At 36.6% G+C, this 14,651-nt stretch overlaps 4 protein-coding genes and 3 long non-coding RNA genes across 9 annotated transcripts in view; 3 read left to right on the top strand and 4 right to left on the bottom strand.

Moving 5' to 3' along the window:
• The first annotated feature begins 246 nt into the window (after nt 1–246).
• LOC128887807 (fibroblast growth factor receptor substrate 2) lies at nt 247–2,974 on the top strand. Its single transcript, XM_054144164.1, has 3 exons — nt 247–434; nt 1,014–1,187; nt 1,263–2,974. Exons 1-3 carry the CDS (start codon nt 363–365, stop codon nt 2,694–2,696), a joined length of 1,680 nt encoding a protein of 559 aa, XP_054000139.1. The 5' UTR covers nt 247–362; the 3' UTR covers nt 2,697–2,974.
• A 434-nt stretch (nt 2,975–3,408) lies between these two features.
• On the bottom strand, nt 3,409–5,005 carry LOC128887965 (uncharacterized). Of its 3 annotated transcripts, none has more exons than XM_054144497.1 (2): nt 4,909–5,005; nt 3,409–4,823 (listed from the first exon to the last, which is right to left on the bottom strand). In XM_054144497.1, exon 2 carries the CDS (start codon nt 4,609–4,611, stop codon nt 4,033–4,035), a length of 579 nt encoding a protein of 192 aa, XP_054000472.1. In that variant the 5' UTR covers nt 4,612–4,823; nt 4,909–5,005; the 3' UTR covers nt 3,409–4,032. The 3 variants fall into 3 exon arrangements, with proteins under 3 accessions (XP_054000472.1, XP_054000491.1, XP_054000482.1); XM_054144516.1 differs by having other exon boundaries at nt 3,409–4,665; nt 4,755–4,986; XM_054144507.1 differs by having other exon boundaries at nt 4,962–4,978.
• Nucleotides 5,006–5,556: 551 nt separating this feature from the next.
• Nucleotides 5,557–6,915, bottom strand: LOC128887955 (transmembrane emp24 domain-containing protein eca). The gene is made up of 4 exons (XM_054144488.1): nt 6,670–6,915; nt 6,328–6,548; nt 6,050–6,196; nt 5,557–5,976 (listed from the first exon to the last, which is right to left on the bottom strand). Exons 1-4 carry the CDS (start codon nt 6,800–6,802, stop codon nt 5,827–5,829), a joined length of 651 nt encoding a protein of 216 aa, XP_054000463.1. The 5' UTR covers nt 6,803–6,915; the 3' UTR covers nt 5,557–5,826.
• Nucleotides 6,907–8,636, top strand: LOC128887890 (DDRGK domain-containing protein 1). The gene is made up of 2 exons (XM_054144359.1): nt 6,907–7,067; nt 7,400–8,636. The coding sequence occupies exons 1-2, from the start codon at nt 6,914–6,916 to the stop codon at nt 8,191–8,193; spliced, it is 948 nt and encodes a 315-aa protein (XP_054000334.1). The 5' UTR covers nt 6,907–6,913; the 3' UTR covers nt 8,194–8,636.
• The window catches only part of LOC128888065 (uncharacterized), a 15,450-nt gene continuing 7,850 nt past the window's right edge, over nt 7,052–14,651 (bottom strand). The window contains exon 3 of the long non-coding RNA XR_008460155.1: nt 7,052–7,099. This is a non-coding gene — a long non-coding RNA (uncharacterized LOC128888065). The remainder of the gene's footprint in view (nt 7,100–14,651) is intronic.
• LOC128888029 (uncharacterized) lies at nt 11,209–11,848 on the top strand. The gene is made up of 2 exons (XR_008460144.1): nt 11,209–11,403; nt 11,492–11,848. It is a non-coding gene; the product is annotated as an uncharacterized LOC128888029 (long non-coding RNA).
• On the bottom strand, nt 11,621–14,644 carry LOC128888051 (uncharacterized). Its single transcript, XR_008460152.1, has 2 exons — nt 12,695–14,644; nt 11,621–12,353 (listed from the first exon to the last, which is right to left on the bottom strand). It is a non-coding gene; the product is annotated as an uncharacterized LOC128888051 (long non-coding RNA).

Raw genomic sequence — 14,651 nt, 5'->3', positions numbered from 1 at the left:
GCCCATGCAGCGACCATACGTCTCGTGCACGTACGCCTCGCGCGCGACACGCACACACGGAGACGGACGATTTTTCTCCCGGAAATCTGGTCGACGTTGACGTCGGGCTCCAAACCTTTCGTGCAATGTCAAGCACCGCACGTTGCGATGGGCTGAACGTGTTCGTGAAAACTGTCAGAAACGTCGTCAACGATCCAGCTGAAAGCGAAGACCACCAAAGGCGAGCCAGTGAGAGGAATAGAACGCGCTGAAAAAAAAGTGGGAGTGAAAGTGGAAAAATTCCGTTTTTCGAAATTACACGGGGGGATAAAGGCGCGCACCTAGTGCAAACACGAGGAGGTTGCTGATGTTCCGCGGATACTATGGAGCCCGAGGAACCTCTGTTGCAAGGAATTCTCCTGTTACCACCGCAGGGCATGCTAGGCCAACTGAAGGTTGGTTAACAACAGGAACTACGATTCTACGTTTTCGCGATCCATCGACGAACGTTTACCTTTCGTGGTCTCTCCTTTTCTTATTGTCTTGGTTGACAGGATCGTGGAAAGATCCAACTGTTTATTTATCCGTAATCGTCCTCGAGGAATAACCTACAAAGCTGCAGACATTTCTAGTGTGTACTAACTAGCTCGACCGTGACACACGTCACTCTTGATTCACGTCGATGCTTTGAAGTTTATGAGACACATGACCCTGAAATGTTTGATCAAACTTTGATCGACACTGAGTGTATCGTATGAGATGTGATACTCACTTCTACACTGTATTGGAAACACTAAAGCAATGGAAAACATATATATATACATGTACTCTATTTAGTCTTAGTATCATTTTTGTGTCATCTCTTTCCCATCTACAAGCCTTGAATTGCCATATTATAGAGTTCTTCAACTTTTCAAATATTCTAAGCCTTGTCAGATTCACAACCACATGTTACGATACACTCTGTACATCAATAAAATGTTTCCAATATTAAACTATCAAAGTTGTAAATCTCTGATGTTGTTCTGTTATAGAAAACATGGCACAAAAGGTTCTGCCAATTGTTCAGAACCAGCAACTATGGGATCAAACGCGTAGAAATTTATGACAACCAAGAGGAGGCTGTATTGCAGTTGCATAGTCCACGCATCATTACATTAGATGCGTGCATCAAAATTGCACCTAGTAACCAATCACACGTGTTTACCGTAAGTAAAAAGTACCTTTGCGTACAAAGAGTGCGATTTAACACTTTTATATTCATCTCTGATTTTCGTATATAGGTAGTGACAAAATCAGGGATCCATTACTTTGGATGCTACTCTGAATCAGATATGAGTTATTGGATTACCGCGTTTCAGTTAGTAGCTTTTAAAGACAGTGTTTCTAACCAGACTATAGAAGAAAATAATGATTTGTACTGTACCAGCGGGGAGGGAGTGTTTTCTGTGAAAGTTGCAGAGACAGATGCATCTAAACGATGTGGTTTGGAAAATAGGAATTATACTCTTGTAGTAGCTGCGGTTGATATGAAATTAATGGACGGAGATATAGTGTTATTCACGTGGCCGTATCGCTACATCAGAAGATATGGTTACAAAGATGGAAAGTTCATTTTTGAAGCAGGAAGAAAATGTGAATCTGGTGAGGGTTCCTTTCGTCTGGAACACAGCAGTCAACAGGAAATTTTTCGATGCATGTACGCGAAAATGAGATCAATGAAGAAATTAATGAACGAAGAAGGTATTCCGAGTATCGATTGCAATGATGCTCAGTACCACGCGGCCTTGGCTATGGAAGCTGGTTCCAGAGCTGCGTTACCCCTTTCTCCAAATAGTTCTGCCAATTTAATTGACATTGATTTCTCATCTTCGCAAAATTCTCAAAAGCAATCGAACTCTTCGTCGAATTTAGATACCAGTTTATCTACTAAACCTTCTTTGTCTCTCATGAAATCTAAGCCTGCAAAGCCGCCACGAAAATATGTTTTCACGGGCTTGTTAGACAAGAAAAATACAGATTCTGAAATATCAGACTCACCTACGTGTGCAGAGTACAAAACATTGAATCTAGATAATTCACCTGATCTATCACAGAAATCGATAGGTAGTTCGATACTTGATGACGACGAGAGACACCCGTACGATCTAGTAGAAGTAAGAAATAACGCTTGGAAAACACACGGTATAGACAACATACATCACACGGAGAGACCAACTTCCTTATTACATAGCGACAAAGATAAAGAAAATGAGGACGATTTCCAGTATGAAACAATGATGCCTATTTTGTCATCTCAGAACTCTACAAAGAGTAAGTCTAGTATTACGGATAATTCAGTGGCAGAGTCGATTAATCACATATCTTGCAAATCTAACGAGGAATCTGATTACGATAAATTAGAACACTTCGGGTCAGCGAGTAAGCTGAGTCAAAAAAGTGCGTATAAATTCGGAAACTTTAACAGCGCGTCGCAAAATTCACATTCCAATGTTTCCTTAAATAGTTCCGTGGTTGACACTGCATGGTCTAATTATGATATTGTTGAAGATATGTCTGCTGTTAGATTAGCAGATGATAGCCATCTTGGATATGGTGTTATTAGAAAGAAAACAAATCATTCCAAGCCTGCTCCTGCTAATAGCACAATGGGTCCAAAGCATACAGTCTATAATAATAGTGAATATGCAATAGTATCAAAACCAAAATGTGTATAAAAAATTCTCGAAAATTTCAACTCCGTAAATATATTAACTATATTTAATTTGGAGATTCTCGTTCTTTAAAATAATAATAATAATTCTAGTCTATGTTATGACTAGAATAAGTTCATTCCTACCTTTTTCTCGCGAACGAAAAAGTTAAATGCTGATATTTTATAATTTCGTTATAAACGTGTAGGAGTGAAATGACATTTATTTTCTGCAAAGATTAGGTTAACAACCACTAGTCTTATTGATCATTGTCAATTGTATAGGAATAATTATTTTAAAAACAAAATGATTTTACGCATTCAAATAATTTTGAATATATTAACCAGTAAATATTACGATTAAATTTATCGATATGATGAGTTCCGAACAAATTCAGCATTAGTTTTTTAAAAACGTAAAAATGACTGATTGCAATAAAAAAGATATAGGTGCCTTATATCGTAAAATATAGTTTAATAGCACAATCCAGCTAAGTTTTATAAAATTGTTGCAGTGTCTAGAAATTAAATTTGCATGTTATTACATTATCTGGTGTACTTAGAAAGTTTTAATATTATTATTATATCTATTATTAGTCCCTTATCATTGCGGTACTGTAACTTTAATCGAAGTTGCGCCTTTGTTGTAAGATGTTTAACTTTCAAGTTTTAACATTAATTTCTCAAACTGCAGAGTCTATATATACAAAATAAGGGAAAAGCAATAAGTCATTCCGTCTGTTTCCAATACTATATATTTTATATACATATATATGTATTATATATACACATTTATAAAGGATTTAACTATGTTTCACAGATTTTATTGTTAATGAAACATAGTTTTATAAAAAATGTATTATACATATCCATTTCTTAATACATATTTACACAACAAACATTGAACAATTTGTCTATTAAAACTTGCCATATATAGTAATTTTTAAAACATGTGCCGAGGTCAGCCATTTAAATTTGATTGAGATTACACTTGATAATAAAATCAAGCTGTTTTCAGAGACAGTTACATAGCAAGAAGAGGCAAGTCTTGTAGAATTTTTGTAAGATCTGAGAAACTTTGTTTTGAGAATATATATCTTTTACCAAATTGTACATATTAGAAGTATTGTTTACATTTTATATGATTAAAAACAAAATAAAAATAAACATACTATAAAAATATAAACTATTTTTTCTAGTAATTATGCTGAATGAAAAATAAATTTTTAAGTCTCGATATCGACCAAACATATCCGATATTGCTTTTTTACACATATATTTGTAAGTTGAACGTAATATAGATTATAAACAGTATACAATAAATTTAGAAGTATTTATAAATTGCCTAAACAATTTCCATCCTACTTATCCCCAGAACTTCCATCATTTTTCTTTTCTATACATATTTCACTTTTTTTCTTTTCCATGAGATGTCCTTCTTCTTCTATATACTCTGAAAAATACGATTTTTCTTTGGGAACAACCTCCACATATCCTTCAACGTCATTCAGTATTTTTGTAACAGTCTCCCCCTTTGCTGCCAAAAGTCTTTCAATGTTCCTATAAGCCTTCATCTCTGTGAACCATCCAAGATGGTCTGCTATTAAATGGTTATTTTTGCAACCATTACATCGTACTATAACCACCCCCTTTTCATATGCCAGCTTTGATATTATATTGTTATTTCTGTGAGAACAACGTTTACAGGTAAATGCTAACTTGAGTTTCCCTTCAAGCTTGCCCAGCGGCTTCTTAGTAGGTTCTTCGTTGATTTTTTGAGACGATTCGCAGACATTCGTTTTCATTCTAACAAATATTCTTTCACGACGATTGATATCGACCTTTTCTCGTGAAATCGATGCCAACCAATGTAAATTCACAGGTTCTCTTATAAAACTGAGTCGCGTGCCAAGTTGAAATAGCTGTCGTAATGAAAACATGATGAAACTATCTTCTGTTCTTGTTTAATCTTCAACTACACGTCGTCTTCTCCTCTATTTATCATTGTTAGTAATAAGTCTGATTAAATCCTTCGTGTACAATTAGTTTGTGCTAATAAACACAAAGTTTTCTAGCAGCATGCCACTTTCACGTGAAGATGCAAAAGGATGCACACATGTTTGGAATTGCCCTAATGCCTATTTCGTCCAACCTATACGTTACATAAATAGCATACTTTTAATGTAAAATAAGTTTATAGCTGAATTTCAATATTAGAACGCTTATAGTATAATTACGAATGTATTGTTTACCTAATATAGTGAATAAACTAAGTAAATTGTACTCCTACTATATTTTGAGAGGGTTGTACAGATCCCTACAATTTTATTCCTAGTGGTGCCATCTAAGAGAAAACAGCCCAAGTTTGTCGTGGAATAGTTCTTAATTTCTATCGTTAGATGGAGTCACCGATTTTTTTTAGTGGCGCCATCTAAAAGAAGAGCGCTCAAGTTTGTCGTGGAATAGTTCTCAATTTTTACAGTAAGATAGTGCCACCAATTTTTTTAAGGCCGCCATCTAGCGGTAAAAACTAATAACTATTTTACGACAAACTTGAGCAGTTTCCTCTAAGATGGAGCAGCCACCAGTATTAAAATTGTAGAAATCTACATATCCCCTACAAAATATAATAATTATTGATTTATATACAACAAATTTAGTACGGCATTCACCGCTAGATGGCTATAGCGTCATCTGACACCTTTTTGTGATATTTCTATATTTTTACATATTACGTTTTCTTCAAATTGAATATGTACTGTCTTATGTCTCCTTATATAAGTTAACTATTTATTGTTGCTTTGTGCGTCTTTATTGTTTTATCTATAAAACTACGAACGTATTATGTAAGAGAATTGTGTCGAATGTACAAAGAAACGAACAAATTTCGTAAAAATTACAGCAATTTTATTCCTATGAAAAATTACACCATACACTGAATCTATTATACTGAAAAATTGATCGTTTTGTATGAATACATTGATCAATGAGCATGCTTGGACACGCCCAAAGTATCGTACGCAGAAATGACAAAAGTTCATGAAAATAGAACCATTTAATGCTTACATCTTTTTTAAAATAAATTATAAGAGTCTCATATGTTGACAAAGGAAACTTTAAGATGACTAATACCCTAAACATAATTGATTTTGATCTTATACTAATTTCTTTGCTTCAAAGAAACTCTTCAAGTGTCTTATTTGCCATGCACCCATGATTAACAAGACCACAGATTGTGTAAGGGACCACCAGAATACACGCCGGTGCGTACTCTCAGATGTTTGCCTAAACCGTTCTTCTCGATACTAAGGAAGAAGCAAAAGATTAAAATATAATTGACATTTAAATAGAACTGAACATTAAAAAATAATCAGTCACCCTTTGGTAGTTTTGTTCCTTGGTTATCTGTTCTAATTGATCAAGAAGTTGACGTATTCTCAATTGTAACTCTGACAACGTTTCCTTCTGGGCTATATTGGCATAATCAATTGCGTGTTCACCCACTTGAATATCCAGATGTACTCTCTGAATAATGAAATGATTGTAATTAAATCAAATGTTATTACAGTAGATGCAAATACCATGTATATCAAACAACAATGGCATGGAGCTGTAGAAACTATTATTTAGCGTAAGTAAAGATTGTGTTCCCATACCAATTGAGTGCCACTGAACCAAGAACTGCTGTTGGAATACAAGCAGATAACATGTTCGCCAGGTGTGTGAGAGGTGAAAGAAAATCGTCCCTCTGAACTGTAGACTCTGGAAAGAATCATCTTGTCGTCTGGATCGCGAACTTCCACGTGCATTCCCATACCTGGACTGCTGGGCATGAATCCGCCGGTTCTCGGGTCATAGATCTCAACCTTATAATTCACTAGAAAGGGAATAAGAGAGATACGATGATAAGGGAATAAGTGAAAGTACGATGAAACGTGCAATCGAGTCAGAACAATTGACGTTCCCATCGACACGTATTAACGATACATTTAACGTACCCAAAACTGTCGTCTCGTCTGGAATCTCTTCGATGAAACACTTTCTCTCGGTTTCAGCAATGTGAAAATAAAGGCCTGTGCCATATTCGAGCATGCACAGAAAGATGAGGAGTATACTTCCGTGTTTTAACATGATTATTTACACGCTGTGCTGTGACAGCACATAAAAACTTAAATTATGGGCAAAATTCTATCTGAGACCTTACACAGCACACGTCACCTTCGAAAACAATATGTGAAATATATGCAGGCGGCGCCACTGAACATTATCGATATCACCTTTCTCGATAAAGACAATTTTAGAAAAACAAAAATGGACGTCACTCTCTTAGGCTCTATTACAGGTGTAATTCTTCTTTTAATCGTCGTTTGTACGGTGTTCCTAGGACGAAGATCCGGTATGTTCTTCTCCTATCTGTTGTAACTCCTTCTGCACAATAAAAAGATACTTTCTTCGTTACGACTAAATTTCTAACCTCAAAATCCATATTGAAACATGTTTTCACAATTTTTGTCAGAATGTTTACAATTATACAATTGTTATACAATTCTGACAAAAACATGCGTTATTATTAGTTGCTTATAGATTGTGCAGGAATAGGTAAAATTTTGTTTAAACAATAAATGATAAATAGATATACCATGATAGAATTTTATCCATCCCTTATACATTGAATGTTTGACTCTTGAGAAGATGTTAGACATTCATTCTTTTGAATATATATTATAGCTACGCGGAAGAAACAAACTAATGTACCAGAGAGAGCCCCGCAAGGCAGACCAGTGAGACGAGCAGCAGGTCAGAGAAATGCTAGACGTCGTATGCAAACAAATGTTGTTTCACAAGTAAATGATGATGAAGATGCATCTGGAAATGAAGGCAACGACGAAGCGGATGAAAAACCAGATATATCTGATCAGAAGATAGGTACCAAGAAGCGGGCAAAGTTAGCAGCAAAAGCAGAGAGGAAGGAACAACGAGAGCAAGCTGAACGGGAAAGAGAGGAGCGTAGGAAGAGGGATCAGTTGTTGCAGGAACAGAGGGATAAAGAATCCCAGAAGGAGCATGAGGAGGAATTGCGACAGGAAGAAGCAGAAAAGAAAGCAAGAGAGGAGAAGGAAAAGAGAGACTATGAAGAATATTTAAAAATGAAAGAAGCATTTAGCATAGAGGATGAAGGATATGACAAGGAGCAACAGGAAGACGAAGAAAATTTATTGCAAGGATTTGTTGAATATATTAAAAAAAATAAAGTAGTAATCCTGGAAGATCTGGCTGCAATCTTTAACTTGAAAACAGCAAGCATTATAGACAGAATTCAAGAGCTACAAATTAATGGTAGCTTAACAGGCGTAATCGACGATCGAGGAAAATTTATTTATATCTCTCAGCAAGAACTCGAGGATGTCGCGAAGTTCATGAAACAGCGAGGTAGGGTCAGCATCGTCGAATTGGCCGAAAATTCCAATCGTTTAATAAATCTAAATCCAGAGTCCAAATCAAGCATAGTGGAGGCTAGATAGATACACGCTTCTAGTGCAATTACAAAATTACATTTATTTTATTCGTATTTACAAGCGATTCAAATATTTAAAGTTAAAATATTTAATTGCTTGTAAATACCTTTCAACCCTTTCTTTTGAGGGAAATAAATAAAGACTATTCAGATATGTACTGTTCATACAGAACGAGCATATCATTTTTTATTAATTATGAAATAAATATATTGTAAGAAATTTATCCATAATGTGAACCATCCAATAAGAAGTGTATATTCTAGAGAAGCAGAATTATCATGTATAAACACAGTTTTATTTATACTCCACTTGTTATGAAATATTATAATTTTATTTAACTGTAAATAAAATATAAAACTTATTTACGTCAAGCTTTTTTTATTATCTCAATAACAATTCGGCGGAATAAACGTTTAAAATAAATCATTAAACAATACATTTTATTTTCATCTATTATTTGATTAAAATGCGAGTACAAAATACCAACCATACCCTACTTTCATCAAAATATTTCCGTTGTCGAAAAGAAACAACCTGACGACACCGAGAAACGGTGTTGCATCAGATTCTAGTTTGCCTTTAGTTGCAAGCTACACGATTTATATTTTATTTTTCTATGAATGTATAATTTATTTCGTTGGGCACGGCTCCGCCGACAACGACTGAATTGCGATATCAGACGGTGGTTGGGGATTGTCGATAACAAAAATATTTCTTCGATTTGAGGTATCAAATCAAATGTTGCATCTAAGAGTGTGGTCATCTGTCAAATCTCCTTGGGGCTTTGTAATTGTTTTTTTCACTCGAATTTATTTAATCGAGGAACAAAATAAAAAGAGATGAATTAAAAAATGTTAGGTTTATTTCAAATATTTGTTAACCACTTAAAAAGATTGTCTTGTTACAATAGTATTATTATTATTGTTCAATGATTGCTTTATGAACTTACAAAATTTTAGTTAAATTTCTCTTTTTCTTTTTATATTAGAAACAGTATATCTGAAATTGTACTATAAAAATTCAAAACTAAATATTTGTTCCTTCTAGAGAAATCTCCTCAACCAGTTTGAAAAATATAATTTCGAAGTAAACACGTTCAAACCTGTCGGATGGTGCCCTCGAGCCACCAAAACACGTTCTCGAAAATATCCTATAACTTTGTTATTTCGAAGCTTTAAAAAATGCGATTGAAAAGTAAAACGTGATTATCACAATCGTGTGCCGTACTTATCCTCCTTGGAAGGAAATTGAGATAAAATTTTAAAAAACACAAAAAAAAATCAAAGATAAATCGAGCATCTTTGATTTACTCCACCCATGTTTTCATGAAATGAATTAATTGAGCTTCCGAGAATCTTATTTGTCGGAGGTAAATAGGTAATTAATTCTAGTTTAGTTCGTGGAAAATTTGTGATATAAATTTTCCCGGTTCGAACAACAAGTCCACTTCGGTAAGTAATGTACATTACTAATGTGTGTAACTTTACCGAAGTAAACAGGTTGATGATCTAATTATTGAAATTACGGCGATACGAGGAAAATAAGTCATAAAGGAAACGCGAGATTTAGGATGAATTGACGTCGAAGTTCCAGTAAATATTAACAAATGGTATAATATTATTACATATACAAAAGTGAAGTACTACTCCTTCTGTTAATAAAAACAATTCAACTGAAAATGAATAGTATTATTATCTCCGTAATTCTCAAATGTTTCAAAGAAATAAACAGAATAGTAAATCAACTTCGAAATAAATCAGAGGAGTATCATCAATCATGCATTATGAATCTACTAAACATTGTCTTCTTTTTAAGGTGGGAGGACTCCCAAATTTCATTTAATCTTGTGCTGTACGATCACACCACAGGCACACTCGTATTTTGCAACTACGTGACCAATTGAAAATCTCTTATGATGCGATCGAAGATATTGTGATCGATCCCCACTCGATATCGTCGATCGACGCTCGAGGAAGGGGGCCCCCAGAGACTATGTAAGAGCTGGCGGAGTCCCTGGAGAACAGTCTTCCAGAAAGCCTTGTAGCGACGATTCCGAACTCCTCCAGTTTCCAAATTCCTCCTCCATTCGGACAATCGAGTCGAATCCGTCTATACGGAATCGAAGTCGTCGCAATTCTCGCGAATTCTAAGAAGAACGCGTGTGGTGTTTAGCTGTGATCGAGAAGACGCATGTGTCGATGAGGTGCAAAGTCTTAGACTGCCAAGGCAACTCCCCGACGTTCTTGCCCAGTGTCAGGTGAGCGCGAAAACGGGTTTTTAATCGAAGCGATTTCCAACGATAACAGGAAGTCGAGTCGAAGTGACTTCATTTTTTTTCCTTCCATAATTACGATTGCGATTGCCCTGCAACTTGGGGCAGCGATGTTCATAATTTTCTAGTCGGTACCCGCCTTTGAATTATTATTAGCAACTTTTTGTCGCGTGTTGAATTTCACTTAATGTTAGACGATGTAATTTGTTAATAGTGAAATTTTTACTGAAAGATTGAATAAATATGCTAATTAGATGCTCTGATACATGTAATATTTCTGCGAATACGCGAGTACCAGGAAATTATTATTTCTGTATTCTTTATATTATTATTATTTTTGAAAGAGTCTTCGTACTCTCCGCGTCATCGTTTCGTAATGATAAGTATATTTTTTGATTTATAATAAACGAATATTGTCGAATAAATTAAAACACTGTTCAAAGTCTGGTACAATTATTAATTAAGTTGTAATAGGCCAGCAAGCCATTGATTTTGGAGGGTACTTATTCTGTAAATTGACAAAGTGGTCGGAATCAATTTTTATTTCCTTCCAACTGTATTTGTTATTTTTTTTTTGCACAGACTCGCGAAAAACCTCCGAACTCGCAAGGGGAGTCGACGAGGTAACGCTGGAAATCGTCTAGAACTGTTGGTTCTGGTTCACCTGCATCACGTGCCATAGAGTGAGTATCCCTCCTGAAGAAGTAACCTAAACCTACATTTACGACTGTATTATATTACTTTTAAAGGTGGTAAAAAAAAGAGTCCAATAGCATCAACGTAGAACTAGCGTAGAACAACACAAATCGGTTCAAATCGTCGTTAGAAGGGCAAAGGGAGATTTTGTAGATTACTGGGCAAGGTCGAGGGATTACAAAAGAAACTAAAATGGTGCACACGAACATCCCACAATCCGTCATAAAGGCACCCTACCAGGACGTCAGGTATTTAATGAAACTCGACCCCCTTTTCCCTGTCTAAAAAAGAATTCAATTAGATTTTTATGTAATTTTACAATTTTTAAATACGCAGGAAGGGTAAGACTGGAGCCACGATGTACGATAATCAGCAGAACTCGCCGAAGAAGGGCGACAAGTACAATTCCTGGGGTCCGATCTTCAAGAACAAGCAAAGCTTCATCGACATGCACATTTGCTGACGCGTGGCTTCAAAGGGAACGCGACATCCGGCGATATCGCGGTTTAATGGTTGCAGGCGCCATTCGTTTTGAAAATAATCGCGTATCGAGGATCCGAGATCTTCTCTCGTGGCGAGATTTAAATTAGAATGGCGTCTGTAATACAAACTTGGTCTGTGGGGTAACTCGTGGTAATTCAACAATGTTAACAAATAAGATTTTCGTACGAATAAAGATGTGCACCATTGCGATTGGAGGGTGTTGATTGTATCTCGACGAATTGAGACGATTACGAGTGGATAGAGATCGATTATGAAATTCTACCATTTTTACGATAGTAATTTTAGTAATTGGATGAAATTAAATTCATTTTAAATTCGTTCGATTCGATTCAGTCGTTTCGTTGTAATTCGTTTAGCTCGATTCGATACGATTTTTGTTACGATTAATGAGAGATAATTCGACTGGTAGGAATTTTAGCCGCGATTTCCGGTCGAAGAGAATGTTAACCCGAGGCACCGACGAGTCACCATAGTGGAAAAAAAAGTAAATCGTGGACTAGTTCCGGCGGATACGCATCCCACGACGGAACAAAGACGAAGAACTCGGAAAAAATAGCTCGACTGGATGTCTGAGCAGACACTTGGGATGCGACGCGTTGTAATGAATGTATAACAATTATCACCCTGTCGACACTTAGATGAAGTATCACACGAGAAGATTCTTTATAGTTTTGTGTACGTGTACACTGTACACCTTGCAGGCTTGTACACTTTATTTCGAATGGTCTCGTATTTCCTCTCGAAGCATTCCAGTGGATTCTTCCGTCATGATCAGACAAGTCTGAATCCACTCTGAGTCAGAACCTCTATTGAATGGAATTGAATGAACTCACTTTGAAGCACGTCAAATGGATCCTCTATCGACAAAATAATCATGACGATTTTATTTTTTTACTATTCTTCTTGTGGTTTATTTATCTATGCTTCGATTTAGTGCCAAAGTAGATGCAAATAGTAAGTACTGGAATAGAATAATAAGGCATACTGCTTCTTTGGAAAAGAAGCATCAGGTATTTTCGACATTTTTGTGTACACCTTGCAGGTTTGTACACTTTACTTCGAATGGTCTCGTATTTCCTCGCGAAGCATTTCAGTGGATTCTTCCGCCATGGTCAGACCACGTCTGAATCCACTTTGAGTCAGACAGACTGTATTTAAAAATTTTCCATCGAAACATTCAGAGTTAATAAAAATAAACAAGAAAGAAGATAAACACCTCAGAAACGATCAAAGATTCCTGGATACTCAACTCTTGGAAAACCTACGAAGAAATATAAAAATAAAAGCTCGAGAAGAAACCGAAAGAAAATGTTCAGAAAATGCTTGAAAATTCACTGTCGACATCGAAGATTTTCTAAAACCATCAGAACGTTAAAAATAACCAGGAGAACCCTCGGCAACATCTGAACCCGCCCATCTCCAATATCCAAACCATAAAATGAGCAAATTCATCGTTCGAAATAATCAGCGAGCACCAGTACACCTCGAAAACGATGAAACTCCTGGAAAGCCCGTAAAGTATATCGAAATCTCATCGCCTCCCAAACTCGGAGAAAATAGTAGGGGAAAGTCTGGGCGGTGGGGAAAGCAGCCGCGCGGAAGGGTACAAAAAAAAGCTCCAGTGCGAGAGGTTCGCGGTGTCTCGGGGTAGAACGAGCGCAAGCAGTCGTTGAAAGCGCGTCGACTTGGACGGTCCTCTGTGGGTTGGAGGGTCGGGGGAGGAGCAGCGTCGAACTCGCACCTCGTGCACGACCCCCCGCGCCTTTTCATTTACCTCTTACTATTTTTTTATTTATTTATTTATTCGATTCGTGGGCATTCGCCGCGTGGGAAGTATTTATTTTCGAAGAATCGTGTGCGACGCCACGAAGAAGAGGACGAAGACGAGGACGAAGAAAGGAAAAGTGTCGTTGCACCGTGGAACGCGAGATACCCGAGAGTCGACGTCCCGACGCTGCTATTTCGAGGCTGAAACACACCGGTGAGCTTTTGTCCTAACGGCGACAGGCTGATCTCTTTTAAGGTGCATTGCTCGCGAGCTTTCGTTCGCGAACAGGGATCATTCGGAAAAAGGAGGGGCTAGTTCGAGGTCCTTTTTTCGCGATTCCTAGACGATTGCGTTCTATAAATGGAGAAACCTTCGTCCTGCGAAGGGGACATTCCGAAGCATGACTGTTGGTTTTTGGTTCGATTTTGCGCGGTACTAGGGCTTGAAATGCTATAGATAATGGTACGTGCGTTTGGACGTAGACTGGTTATAGTTTAGGGGATAGTTTTTATAGTTGAGCTTTGGGGTGTATTTATGCAAATGAATACACGGGGAAATCTGCGAGAACTTGCACAAATGCAAATATATATAAAATATTTTCATATACACGCGACGCAATTAACACGATTCGGTAATAATTGAAACTTATTTCAAACTATTTTCTAAAATGAGGACATACTTTCATTTAAGTTTTAATTGTTTTGGAATTGTGTTAATTTCATCGCCATCGGTATAGCTTGAGTATTTCATTTCTGGTAATATGACCACCAGTGAAAGTCTTTGAGAAATTTATAAAAACTGATACATGCAGTAGGTATGTATATTGCATATGCATGAACTTCTTTTGTTTCTAACCATTGCTATTATCGGGGTGTAACGATCCCTATACTTCGCTCGGGATTGCTCTTATTATTGAGAGCTGGAAAGACCAGTCCCGAGGGGTATAATGAACTAAATAGCCTTCTCGACTCCCTGGATTGCATTTACACGAGATTTTAATTCGATCAGTTTTTTGTTTTATTACATTCTTTACCGAAGAATCTTTATAACGTCACACGTGTAGAGTAACCATTCGTTCTCTAGAGAACTAAGTCATTTCAAACTCGAGGACTAAGAAAGGCCTCAAAAGTGGTAAAAAATATTAGTTTTAGATTCTAGGGTACTCTTGCAAGGTAACCATTCCCTGCATGAGACTGATTCACTCCGAAGCGGGGTAGGCAGCGC

Source organism: Hylaeus anthracinus, unplaced genomic scaffold (assembly GCF_026225885.1).
Source record: "Hylaeus anthracinus isolate JK02 unplaced genomic scaffold, UHH_iyHylAnth1.0_haploid 0, whole genome shotgun sequence".
Taxonomy (NCBI): Eukaryota; Metazoa; Arthropoda; class Insecta; order Hymenoptera; family Colletidae; genus Hylaeus; species Hylaeus anthracinus.
The sequence above is the reverse complement of the archived record's forward strand: the minus strand, read 5'-3'. Positions and strand labels throughout refer to the sequence as shown.